At 56.4% G+C, this 12206-nt stretch overlaps 4 protein-coding genes across 4 annotated transcripts; 2 read left to right on the forward strand and 2 right to left on the reverse strand.

Annotated features, from left to right (window-relative positions):
- The first annotated feature begins 3169 nt into the window (after positions 1 to 3169).
- On the forward strand, positions 3170 to 5882 carry B0T15DRAFT_135748 (sulfate transporter family-domain-containing protein). Its single transcript, XM_062861805.1, has 3 exons — positions 3170 to 3645; positions 3710 to 5704; positions 5771 to 5882. The coding sequence occupies exons 1-2, from the start codon at positions 3324 to 3326 to the stop codon at positions 5497 to 5499; spliced, it is 2112 nt and encodes a 703-aa protein (XP_062725040.1). The 5' UTR covers positions 3170 to 3323; the 3' UTR covers positions 5500 to 5704; positions 5771 to 5882.
- A 730-nt stretch (positions 5883 to 6612) lies between these two features.
- B0T15DRAFT_526709 (uncharacterized protein) lies at positions 6613 to 9324 on the reverse strand. Its single transcript, XM_062868920.1, has 8 exons — positions 9228 to 9324; positions 8999 to 9148; positions 8839 to 8913; positions 8351 to 8708; positions 7972 to 8255; positions 7592 to 7891; positions 7299 to 7514; positions 6613 to 7231 (listed from the first exon to the last, which is right to left on the reverse strand). The coding sequence occupies exons 1-8, from the start codon at positions 9240 to 9242 to the stop codon at positions 6740 to 6742; spliced, it is 1890 nt and encodes a 629-aa protein (XP_062725041.1). The 5' UTR covers positions 9243 to 9324; the 3' UTR covers positions 6613 to 6739.
- Positions 9024 to 10796, reverse strand: B0T15DRAFT_135774 (ankyrin repeat-containing domain protein). The gene is made up of 2 exons (XM_062861806.1): positions 9228 to 10796; positions 9024 to 9148 (listed from the first exon to the last, which is right to left on the reverse strand). The coding sequence occupies exon 1, from the start codon at positions 10694 to 10696 to the stop codon at positions 9257 to 9259; it is 1440 nt and encodes a 479-aa protein (XP_062725042.1). The 5' UTR covers positions 10697 to 10796; the 3' UTR covers positions 9024 to 9148; positions 9228 to 9256.
- A 222-nt stretch (positions 10797 to 11018) lies between these two features.
- On the forward strand, positions 11019 to 12103 carry B0T15DRAFT_483673 (Ca2+ regulator and membrane fusion protein Fig1-domain-containing protein; the record flags this gene model as incomplete). Its single annotated transcript, XM_062866178.1, has 5 exons — positions 11019 to 11058; positions 11158 to 11214; positions 11335 to 11658; positions 11695 to 11714; positions 11786 to 12103. 5 exons carry the CDS (start codon positions 11019 to 11021, stop codon positions 12101 to 12103), a joined length of 759 nt encoding a protein of 252 aa, XP_062725043.1.
- Positions 12104 to 12206: the final 103 nt, after the last annotated feature.

Genomic DNA, 12206 nt, shown 5'->3' on the forward strand with positions numbered 1-12206 from the left:
CGATCCGTGACCCTGACTCCCACCACTAGTAGTACTCGTCGCTGTCCCACCGTGGCGGCTCTCACCACCATCCCCAACCTCCTCCATCGCCCTATCGCGTCTCTTCCTCCTCCAAAGCCATGCGAAGATACCGCCCGCAACAGCCAGAATGCCAACGGCCACACCGGCGCCGATCCCGCCCGCCGCACCAGCACTCAAACTGTCGCCGCCACCGCTGCCGCTGCCGGGTGCTGTCGTCGAGCTTGCCCCCAGGCCGGTTGGCTGACTCTCGTTGTCGGGCTGGCTCTGGTTGTCGGTGGGTGCGGATGCTCCGGAGCCAGACGTGCTGCTGCTGCTGCTGCTGCTGCTGCTACTGCTGCTGCTTGAACCCTGGGTCTGGCTGGCTGTGGTTGTTTCCGTTTCCGTTTCCGTTGTTGTTGTTGCTGCCGTCGTTGAACTTGTCGATGATGCTGTTGTTGTTGATGATGATGATGACGATGAACTTGTGGTAGTAGTCGCCGAATCCACCCCGAACACTTCCCCCCCGCCATCCCGCTCCTGGCCGATGATGCTGAACGGTGGCGTGTTGGCGCCGTAGCCGGCCACCGTGCCGGGCCGGAGATTGAACCAGCACGGTGTGGCCGACGTGAAGTTGAGCAGCATGGCCACGGTCGCGTTGTAGCCCGGCACCGGCTGCATCCCGACCTGGCGGCTGCCCCCGTCGCAGAAGGTGTACAGGTTCGGTGTCGGGAAGGGGCTGGTGTACGTCACCTCGACCGTGTCCATGGTGTGGTAGATCAGGTCGTTGGTCGGGTAGAGGAAGACCACGCCATGGTTGGGGTCTTTCTTCTGGCCGACTGCCGGGCTGGCGAGTCCGAGCAGGATGCCGGCGGCGAGCAGCAAGGCGCGCATCGTTCCCGCGGTCGGTCTGATGAACGACCAACCCGTAACGTTAGTCGCATTCATGCTCCCGGCCAACGTTGACTGTGTTGTTGGCAGAGCCCGCGAATGTGCTGGACTCGCATTCTCAGGTTAGGTCGAAGCGGCGCATAACTACTAGGTACCCGCGATTGCGAGATCTCCTGCTTTTAGTCCATAGAAACGATCGCTTTCACGCCACACGCTTAGCCGCTCTCAGATCCGAACGAACCATCCATCGCTTCGCTATGAAACGCTGGTCCCTGTCATGGAACCAATCACGCCGCTGTTGTTTTTGGCATTATTGGTTCTGTGCCGCAAGAAAGTTTGACCGGCAAAGGCGAAGTTGCATCGCCCCTTGGCAGTGTGGAAGGTGAATTTCGGCTTTCCGGTCGCCGGTGGGCTAGCGAACGATGATCACCAGGCAATCTTAACTTTAGTGCGGTCGGCAAAAGACTCAGTCACTCGGCACGTGGCTTTTTTTCATTACTTTCATAACCCTGAACGATGAGATCAGGGAGGTATTCTTTAAATCTCGCTACCGGCAGCTGCCTTTTCAGTTTTCTTAGTCTTCGCTAGTTATTTAACGTTAATCCGTACTGCGACCGTTATCCTACCGACTCGGGCCTGGTAAAATTACCCCTCAGGCTCCCTACTAGCGGATGCAACCGAAGTGTGGGCTGCAGTAGCCTTACAAACTATACAAGCAGTACTATCTCCGATTTTCACCACGACCGTCAGATTCCCCTCTCACCCGCCTCCATGAGCTCAGCTCTGGCAGTCAGTTCCAGAGGCAGTTCCCCAGTTGTTCCTTCGTGTTCCACGGCATTTTCCCGTCTTTTCGCCTGCATTTGTCGGGTCCTGTGGTAGCCCTCCGCGACATTTCTTCGGATCCATCCTCGGGGCGACCAAGCTTTTCGACAAATGGTGCTGTGTTGCATCCCGAGCTCTTGGCCTGCCCGCCAAGCTGCAGTCAGCCTGCGAAGCGGGATGAGAAGACATCACCAGACTTGGGAACTTCGTACACACAACGAACGGCACGCGATCAAGAGTGATGGAGGCGATGAGTGAGCGCTCGACAATATCTGGCTTGAATCACTTTGCTACTAGTAGTCGACGCCTGAATGGGGTTGTGGATGTGGACGCCCTGCGAACACTCTCAGCATCATCATTATGACTGCATCGGTCTCTTCCAGGCTTTTGCCCTCTGTTGGCTGCCGATGAAAGCCGCCGTCATCCGCTGGCTGATACTACCTGGTGACTATTCCAATGAGAGTTGGAGGATGCTGACGTTGCTTCAAGGAGATATCTCGGCCTCCTCGATGGCGACTTCCCGCGGCTGCTCTTCCTGGGGAGGGAACTTTTGATTGATCATTGAGCTTCATCCGGAAGGGAGGGGGGAGGGGCCGGCAGAGCCGGCCATCAACCTCGCGTCGAGATCATCACGTCTCGACACACAGCCAGCCCGCAGCGGCAGTAACCTAGGTCCTACTTGCCCTACTATCTATCCGCCGTACCCCGCCCGAGACCTCGACGTCGATGCAACCATGAGTCAACGTACTCGTCACCTCCCGTGGTAACTTCCAGGTTTTGGCCAGCCAGCTGGAGCCGGACTACGACGTACATCATCACCCGCGCATGTAGGTGCATTCGCTGGATGTTGCCCGTCCTGGAAATGAAGTCGACGTGCAGCAGCACATCCGTTTGGTGGCAAGGTGCCATCCTTGCAAGTTCGACTCGTGCCGTCGAGTCGCTCGTAAAAAGGTCGGCGCAGAGTCGGGGGCCCACAGGTCTTTGGTCCTATCACGGCTCATCGCCAGTATTAGTAAGTTGCTGAATGTGAGGCAGCTGCCCCTCCTCCCTGTAACACCTCTGGACGGTCTGCGGTGTATGTCGCCCGGAGCCGGTCTTCCGTGTTCCTTATAGATGGGGGCAGGTATCCTGCTGGACCACACAGGCCGGTGTGATGGAGGCCCGTCTGTCTGTCACCTTCGGTTACACCACAGCTGGCTGCTGTTGGCGGAAATAAGGCAGCAACCAGCACACCTGGAGGCGCCGGAGCTCCTAATTCCCGAAGAAGCACAGCTGGCAGCCATCACCAGCACGGCACTTGCATGACGCAGACGACGCTGGAACCCCCTCGTCGTTGCTAAGGAGAAGTTGGGGAACTGGAGGTTGTGGAAGCGCCTGCGAGTCACGGCTGCGAGTCAGGAGGCAAACGATATAAATGGGTGATTGTCTCTTACGCCGCTACTCGACGGTGATATCGTGACTACTAGTAGTATCAATCAGCCTTTCACCTGATAAGTGGTACTAGTACTAGTCTTTTTTTGGAGTACATTCTAGGGGCTTCAAGCTCCGCAATCGAGTACCTGCGTTCAGTATTAGACGCTCATCCTTGCAACACGAATCCGTTATTATCCACAATGCGAACGCTTGACCAGGCCAAGGAAGCCTTCGTCGAGGACTTCAACTGGAAGCGTGCGAGACGGCTCGCGCAGGCCGGGACTCGTGCTCTCCCGGGGGCGGCGGTCGAATATGTGGTTGACAAGTTCCCCATCGTGCAATGGCTGCCTCGCTACAACCCGAGATGGCTCGTCAACGATGTCATCGCCGGCTTGACGCTGGGTCTCATGCTGATTCCGCAGGGCTTGTCGTACGCCAAGATCGCGACTGTGCCGGTCCAGTACGGACTCATGTCCAGCTGGCTGCCGTCGGTCATCTATGCCTTCATGGGCACGACGAAGGGTATGCTACAGGCCCTTGACAGGATTTAAGGTAATACGAAATCTGACACATGGCGAACGAACAGACCTGTCCACTGGCCCGACATCCCTCATCAGTCTGCTCACGGCGGAGATCATCAAGCAGCTCCGCGGCGAGCAGTGGTCCCCGTCCGAGATTGCGTCGGCGGTGGCGGTGATGATCGGCATCTACGGGCTCGTGATCGGACTGCTGAAGCTCGGCTTCCTCCTGGAGCTCATCTCGCTGCCGATCCTCAGCGGCTTCATCTCGGCCGTGGCCATCACCATCGCGCTCAACCAGATGGACTCGCTGCTGGGCGAGCCGAACGTGGGCGACGGCACGGCCACGCAGATCCACGACATCTTCCAGCAGCTGCCGCAGGCCAACGTCTACGCCTGCGCCGTCGGCTTCACCGGCATTTTGTTTCTGACCGTGCTGGACCAGGCCGGCAAACGGTGGGGGAAGAAGAACAGAATCGTGTGGTTCCTCTCCATCACGCGGGCCTTCATCACGCTGGTCATCTTCACCGGCGTCGGCTACGCGGTGAACCGGTCGCGCGGAGATGCAGACAGCTTCCTGTTCGAGGTCGTCCAGGTCAAGTCCAACGGCCAGGAGGCGCCCCGCGTGCCCAACCCGACGCTGCTCTCCAAAGTCGCGGGCCCGAGCGTGGCCGTGTTCATCGGGTCCGCCGTCGAACACACGGCCATCGCGCGCGGCTTCGGGGTGCGCAACCACTACGTCACGGACCAGAGCCAGGAGCTGACCTTCTACGGCGTGGCCAACATCGCCAACAGCTTCTTCCACGCCATCGGCGTCGGCGGCGCCATGTCGCGCACCGCCGTCAACTCGGCCTGCAACGTGAAGTCGCCGCTCTCGGGCTTCGTCACCACGGCCGTCGTGTTGGTCTCCATCTTCAAGCTCGTCGGCACGCTGTACTGGATCCCCAAGGCCACGCTGGCGGCCATCATCATCTGCGCCGTGTGGCCGCTGATCTCGCCGCCCTCGGTCTTCTACCGCTACTGGCGGACCTCCCTAGCCGACTTCGTCTCGGCCATGCTCGCCTTCTGGGTGTCCCTGTTCGTGTCCACCGAAATCGGCATTGCCACCTCGGTGGGCTTCAACATAGTCTACGTGCTCCTCCGGCAGATCTTTGCGCCCATCTCCACCGTGCCAGACCCAGACAATGACCACGAGCGGCACTGCTCCGAAATACTACAAGCCATCTCCTCCCCCCCTTCATCCTCCCTCCCCCTCCCATCCGACACGCGCATCTTCCACTTCACCGACTCCGTCTTCTTCCCCAACGCCTACGCAATCAAAACCGCCCTCCTAGACACCATCAAGGCCCACCACGCGCCCGTGTTCCACAGCCCCGAGGCCCTCGAGGCCGAGCGGAACTGGTCTGTCAGCGGGGAGCGGCGACTCGCCAAACTCCGCCGGAAGGCCGGGATTCGGGACCCGCGCGCACTGCCGCCCATCGGGCTTGTGGTGGTCGATTTTGGGAGGGTGAACCACATCGATGCGACGGCCTGTGCGCAGCTGGAGGTTCTCCTATCCGAGATTAGGGCGTATGGCGGGGAAGGGGTGGCAGTGCGGTTTGCGGGCATGTCTGGGTATGTCAGGCAGCGGTTTGTGCGGGCTGGATGGCGGGTGGTGGAGGGCGGGGAGGCAGGGGGGTCGGGTGAAGGGGGCAGGATTGAAGGCGTGTCGGGCGTGGATAAGCACATGGTGGTGGAGGCGTATCGTAGTGTTGTCTGTGCTGTGACTGCGCCGAGGCACGGGAATGTAACGGCGGCGGCGGAGAAAGAGGGCGGAGGAAAGGGAGAGGATGTTGAGGAATATGTCGAGGAGGCGTAGGCATCTGCGAAAGGCGATAGTAGGCGATGGTATGTTGCTTAAGGGGTAGTATTACTAATAGGAGCTGATGTATGCTCCTCTGTCACTACGACAACAGACATCCTCTGCCCGCAAAAGCTCGCGGTTTCTTATACGCTTGCAGCATCTTCCAGACTGAAAGCTCCTTGCATACATCATGAATATGGCCGATCAAAGGCTACAGGTGGTTAGTATCAGGGCACCGTCCTTTTACAACGAGCAGGAACTCTGAACTCATCGACTATTATAACAGGGCTCGGTCCAGCTCCGCCTCGGCGTACTAGTAGACAGCTAAACTTGACCTATTCCCCCTTGCCCTTATCATATCCCGCCTCTTTCTTCCCTCAGAAACGTTCTCATACCCTGGCGACTAATCCATAGGGAATGGCGGTTCCGTTTGCGAAACCCAAGTTAGTACCTTTGCCCGCCAGACGAGTTTAAAAAGTATGATAGTGGTGCTTACCGTTCGGGTCAGGCTTAGGCTGAGGTGGAGGTGGAGGTGAACGCTTTTTTGGCGGCGTAGGGGCAGGTGTAGGGTTCTTGAAGTGCGGGTTGTTATTGTCACAGCTGGTGCACCTCGCCTGCGTGCTGGAGGGCCTCGTCCCGCACTTCCTGCACGCCGTGACGTGGCTGGGCATGTCGAGACTCGGCATGGTGATGGTATTGCTCGAGGTGACTCCTTGTATCTTCTGGCAGTGTGGCAGCACTTGCTGAACACCCTAGATGAGTAAGGTATTAAGTAGGTTGGTGGACGGGCAAAGGGGAGAGCGAGAACACGGCGGAGGCCATCTTCTTATACACGAGGATCTAGCAGGTCTCAAAGAATGTTGTTCCTCCATCTCAATGCTGGAATGCCACGTTTGTGTGTGTGTACTAGAGGAGATGGGCTCACCGCTCACGCGCTCTCCTGTTGGGAGTTTTGTACCGACATGCTGGGACGGCAAAGCGGGCTCTTCGCAAAGCTTGTGGCAAAGCAGAACTTGGGTTTGAGCCACCATGCCAGAATTGGCCATGACATGTCGTTTGTAAGGCAGATTCCACAAAGCCAGGTATTGATCTCGCTGTGTAATGCCACATCATGTGATCCTGGTCATTCGGGGGGCTCGAGCTGATCAGCCCTGCGTTTCATTGTCATCATCATCATCGTATCATTTTCATCATTCCTGTATTTCTTCCCCGTCATCTTCCGCTTCCTTCTTTTCGTCCCAGTCTAGCCATTATTTTATTGCCAACCATAGCGGTACACAGAGTTGCTCGAAGCAGAGCTCGAAGCATCCGAATCGGTGTACCCAAGTGGCTTCCCTTGATTCAAAGTCGAGGTCCAGGCATAGACCCACATGCAGATAAGTGCCACAGCTACAATAACCGATATGCATGCCGTGACAGCCGCCTTAACAGCGCTTCCCAGCGGGGCCGTGAAGATGGCGGCCACCACGGCCCCCTCCACTGCAAGCGCCACAAAGGGGCCTACAACACCCAGCCAGAAGATGCTGGGATCTCGCCGCACGGCATACTTCAGCCGGTGTCTTAGCCGGCCCCACCAGGATATGATGCCTGGGAGGTTGAAGGCGATGAGAATAAGGGGGATGGTGATAGCGCAGCTCGTGGCGAATAGATATTTCAAGAAATAGCCAAGTGGCAGTCTGTCGTTACTGTCGAGGGGCAACGAGTCGAGGTTGATCGCGAACACGGCAGCCATGAATGAGGATGGCAGCTGGAAGAGACCGTAAATACACAACGCTTAGTCAGGGGAAGGAGAGAGGGGTTCGGGTGGCACTTACAAAAGTAATTGTCACCACGGTAAACACCATCAGCGTCTTGCCCTGCCGGCCCGTCTCCTCGGCCTGTTTGGTCATCATCTTGAGCTGGTTGGCCGTCACCCTGGAGTTCTCGGCCGCTAGCCTCGTCTGCGTGGTTGTCTGCTCGGCCTGGGTTCGCGAATTCTTGGCCTCGGCAAAATTGGCGTGCTTCTGCTTCAGATCCAGGAGGTGGTACATCTGTGGTCGTGGAGTTAGCAATGCAAGGGCCCGGTCGAGCTATATACCCGCGGCAGTCATCTGGACGTATTACCCACCGATTCTTTGGCGCTGACGGCCATCTTCTGCATCCTGTCGACTCTCTGAAGGTGCGACTGAGTCGCCCAGATGCAATCCCACCCCGTCCGGCCTTTGCTAGCCAGCATCTTCTGCAGCTCCATGGTCGTATTGTTCTGGTCTGTCAGGACACTACGCAGGATCCCGAGTTCGTCGAGGACGTCTTGCGCTTCGATGAGGGCTGCAAGATCTTGCCTGATGTCAATCGACTTTGTCATACGGCTCTCGAGCATATTGAAGCTGTGTCTGAAGTCCTCCAACGCATATGTGGCAAAGTCGTTCTGTTTTACGCGTTGGCGTGTGAATACAGTAGTCAGTGAGTCCAAGGTCTGTAGAGAAAGATGGTTCTCCAAGGCCTTACCAAGCGTGCAACCTCGCGCTCGAAGAAGTCGAAGAACTGGAACTCATCTGGAACGTCTTGCTGGTGGAAGAGGCCGGTATAGAAGTCGGTGATGAGACAGGCTAGATCGTGCACCGATGTGACTGGTTGACGGGAGGGTCTTTTCAGGTGTCGGAGGATGTTCTGATGGACATTCATTGGGTCCTCTCGGGTTAGCTCGTAGGTGCTGCGTGTTTCCCCCGCCTCGTTTTCTTGGGTCTCGAGCCATGACTCCCAGTTCAGCGCCGAGCATGTGATGATGGTGTCTATACAGACTCTGTTAGGAATGTAATACTTGATGTAGACAAGGGGGAAAAGGGGAAAGTTGATGAAGGCGTTTAGCCCTGTAGCCTGTACTCACGGTTCCCAATTATCCACATCCACAGATGGTCGACCATGAAGATCATCATAGGCAGACTCCATTTCTTCGTGTATCGAAGAACCACCTGGTCACCATCCCGCCGAGCCAGGGTCGTACTTGGCAGATGGTTGTAGTAGTATCCGTCCAGCGAACATCGGGGGTCCCAGCCGCCGATCTTTCCTGTGGCCTCCGCATAGTAACCCCTGATCAAATGTTCATACGGATGTACCGTAGGAAGTGTAGGGGAGGCCGTATTGGGTTGGGTACCCCTCTCGGGGACCCCAAATACGTGTAGGTCCGCCATAAGCGATCGGATGCGTTGATGGTGGGTATAATGTTCGAAATGGAGGTAGGGGATATGTGTTTCTGTTAGCTACTATGTACCGTATGCACCAATGCCGTTCTAAATCCATGCAAAGGTACTACTAGTACTCGGACATGGCATTGGGCTGATTGGAATGATGGACACTGTACTGTACTGTACATACGATAGCGTGTATTGACGAGTTCGTAGAAGATGTTGACAGTGCACCGATATAAGGTCCTTTAAGTGCTGTATCGTCCTTCAAAAGTTGAATGGAAGAGACAGGCACTTGTCAGCAACGAATCTACGAATTAAAAGCTGCACAGTGAAGATATATGACTCACAATGATCTCTCTACAGTGTGGCTTCATCGATGAGGGCCTTGGTGTTTGAGCAGTCTTCTCCTTTTGCCGGAACGTGCCTAGTTCCTCCTTTAGTTTTACGTGTACTGTGGTTGCTGCGTCATGGGACTTGGACAGCTTCGCCATGAGCCCCTGGAGTATTTCGTCAGTGTAAGGTATTGAGCAGAAGCAACCCTGTCCGGGTTAATCCTAGCTTGGGAATGGAGCTTACCTCGACCCATTCCATCTACGGAGCTAGAGTTAGCACATGCTCCAAGTTTTGTTGGTACAGGTCACAACACCCACATTGTTCGCAGGGAGATGATACCATGTAAAGTCGGCTTGTCTTGGTTGTAGGCTCTCGGGCCGTCTCTCTGAGAGAATTTCATCGGGGCCTTTTCCGTATAGTAGGTCGTATATAGTAGCCGACTGTTGATATCTCTGCTCCCGCTCCTCGGTGTAGAACTCTATGATGGTCGCTTCGAAGGCCTGGCAAGCGGCCATTTTAGCGGGGTTGTTTCGAGGTGTAGGATGGGGTGCTGGAATCACCAGCGGCACTTCTCGCTGTTTGCCTTTGTCGCTTGTGATCGCCGGGCCTTCCAACACAGGGCCGGTGCGGAACAGTGTGGCCAGCTCTTCTAGGTCTTGTTGCTCCGCGACCTGCTTCGCGGTCCGTCCGTTCTTGTCCCGTATGCCCGGGTCAGCGCCGTGCTGGAGGAGCAATTTCACTACTTCAGCATGTCCGTTCGCAACGGCTTGGTGTAGGGGAAGTTCTCGGCCGGCGTGTGGCTGGGCAGTGGGTACATCACCCCGTCGTGGAAGAGCGGCACCTGGTCCCGAGTCGGTGAATCGCTCGGGTGGGAGATCAGGAGCCGGAGTCGGGTATGCATGCTCATGGCCGCCATGACTAGTAGTCGCCCTTCGATACACTGACCCCGTTCTTCGCTTCCGTTTGGCTGGACGCACTTCAAGTTCCTCTGTAACATCATCCTTCTTGGAGGCGGACTTCCCGGCCAGATAGTCCAGTAGCGAGTACTTGGTCTTAGCTTTGGAACCGTCGCCATGACCATGTCCAGCCCCTGGCCGAAGCTCTTTGCCCCCGTAGTGGCGGTGGTGGCGCGAGTATCTTGGAGCCCCGGTTAATACAAGGTCTGGACTTTCAGGGCTCATACGGCCCCCAACATCTTGTCGGCGGCTTGCATCGTGTGATGCCAGCGGTCGTGCGTCGATATCGGCCCCGGACTCGAGAAGCAGCTCGATCAAACCGACGTGTCCTCGGTTAACGGCCTCAAACAGGGCTGTGGTCCCCGACTTTGGGTTGAAGGATTCCACATCGGCGCCGCGCTCCAGCAACATCTTGGCCATGGCCACGGTGCCGTGCTTGGCGGCGATCCACAGCGGCTTTTCGCCATCGTACGTGGTGGCCTCGACATTGGCGCCGCAGTCCAGGAGCAGCTTGGCCAGCGTTATGCTGTTGCGTTTTATACCGCTGCGGAAGACGGCTTGGTGAAGCGCCCTGCGCCCCACAATGTCGGCAGCCTCGATGTCGGCGCCATGGTCCAGTAGCTCCCGCACAAGGCCCTCATCCCCTTCGATTACCGCCTGCCGTAGATGCGCAGCATCACCCCCTTCGTCCTCTGCGTGTGTGACATCACTGTCAACGCGAAAAATGCTGGGCAGCCCGGGCGCGCCGGAATTCATGGTTTTCGGAGGTGAGTATAAGGGAGCTGGGCTGGCTGGGACTGTGAGTGTGAGTGTGGATCTCGGTTGCTTCGAGCACCATTGCTGACATGACGATAATAAAAATAAAGAGATTGGCGGTTGCAAGCTGAATCATCATATGCGCTCTGCCAAGAAATGCCGCAACTGCAAGCGACAGGGGGAGCTCAGCCGCATTCTATTTTCTGATTCCAGCATCCTCAACCATCCTGTCCTCCTCAGTCGCCGCATCTGCAGCATCAGACAGTCGCGTTCAGTCACTTGGTCAGACGTCTCTGGCAGCGGAACGCATGCCTTATGCACGATGGTTTTCAGTCAACTAAAATCGTACATACCATTCCGATGTAAGATTCTTCGTACGCCCAGGCAGGGCATCAGCCGCATTACGCATCGCAGCCAGGCGCCCACATATACGCGACAGAATAACTGACAGGCCCAACAAGACATCGGATTCCATCATGGGCTGGAGTTATTGCTCGTTATCTCTATAATCCTTCTGTGTAAGTAGTACTATCTACCATTACTAGTATTGTGTACTTCAACAATAACTTCGGATCCCTTGTCACCCTGCGTTAGACTGCTGCTAAATAGCTAATACTCCGTCTTCGGCAACGGCATAGCAATACTGCTCGTCGGGTGCACAACAGAGAGCATGAAGGACATTTACCTTCTGTCCTTGTCGTACACCGGTACCGAGCCGACGACGACCGACACGACCATCATCACTGCGAATGTATCCTCCTGCATGACTCTAGCAGCTGCCAGCAAAACCCTTCTCACCGTACGCGTTGGCTATTTCGGATATTGCATCGTCGACAACGGCGTCACGTCCTGTTCAAGTGACGCAGGCTCTCTGGCAACATTACTACGGCAGACAAACTCAAGCGACCCGTTGAACATGTTATACATGGTCAAATCGTTCCACGACCAAACCATCTTCAGCGGTCTGATGTAGGTGGCATGATCAATCCCGTTCCAAGCCCTTCCATATCTAACCCGCGTATCAGATTCATCAGCGTTATCATCACCGCCCTCTGCCTCCCCCTCCTAGGCACCTTCCCGAGGTGGCAGCCCGGCACGGCAAGCGACTCGGACTCGGAGCGGGAAGTCAAGCCGTTCCCCTGGAAGGCTGTCTCGTGGCTGGCCTGGTTCATGACCCTCGTGGCGACCTTGTTCAGCTTGGTGGCGGCGCTGTGGCAGCATCTTTCGAGCGCCGCCACTGCTACCATGGTCAACACTTTGACGTACGGTACAGTCTCTGGTACGGTGGGTGCGGGCGCGATGGCCTTTGCATGGATTGCCACGGGGGTCTTGTTCATCGCTGTAATCGGGTTGCTGCTGATGATTATGAGCATGCTTGCATTCGAGTTGTTCTACGATGCTAGATGAATGATGACGTTCGTCGAGATAATGCCCAAACAGCCGATACTTGAAAATTTACATGTGTGGAAGGTATGAGATGAGTGGAAACACATTGGCATCTCGATCTAGT

Source organism: Chaetomium strumarium (assembly GCF_033439665.1).
Source record: "Chaetomium strumarium strain CBS 333.67 chromosome Unknown B0T15scaffold_2, whole genome shotgun sequence".
NCBI classification, from domain to species: domain Eukaryota; kingdom Fungi; phylum Ascomycota; class Sordariomycetes; order Sordariales; family Chaetomiaceae; genus Chaetomium; species Chaetomium strumarium.

Bases quoted from the DNA above. Each gene is read 5' to 3' on its own strand.
- B0T15DRAFT_135748 (XM_062861805.1), top strand. From the start codon at position 3,324: ATGCGAACGCTTGACCAGGCCAAGGAAGCCTTCGTCGAGGACTTCAAC. The intron at 3,646-3,709 runs GTATGCTACAGG...GCGAACGAACAG, and splicing joins CTTCATGGGCACGACGAAGG to ACCTGTCCACTGGCCCGACA.
- B0T15DRAFT_526709 (XM_062868920.1), bottom strand. The intron at 8,256-8,350 runs GTGAGTACAGGC...GAGTCTGTATAG, and splicing joins GATGTGGATAATTGGGAACC to ACACCATCATCACATGCTCG. The intron at 7,892-7,971 runs GTAAGGCCTTGG...CGCGTAAAACAG, and splicing joins AGCGCGAGGTTGCACGCTTG to AACGACTTTGCCACATATGC.
- B0T15DRAFT_135774 (XM_062861806.1), bottom strand. From the start codon at position 10,696: ATGAATTCCGGCGCGCCCGGGCTGCCCAGCATTTTTCGCGTTGACAGT.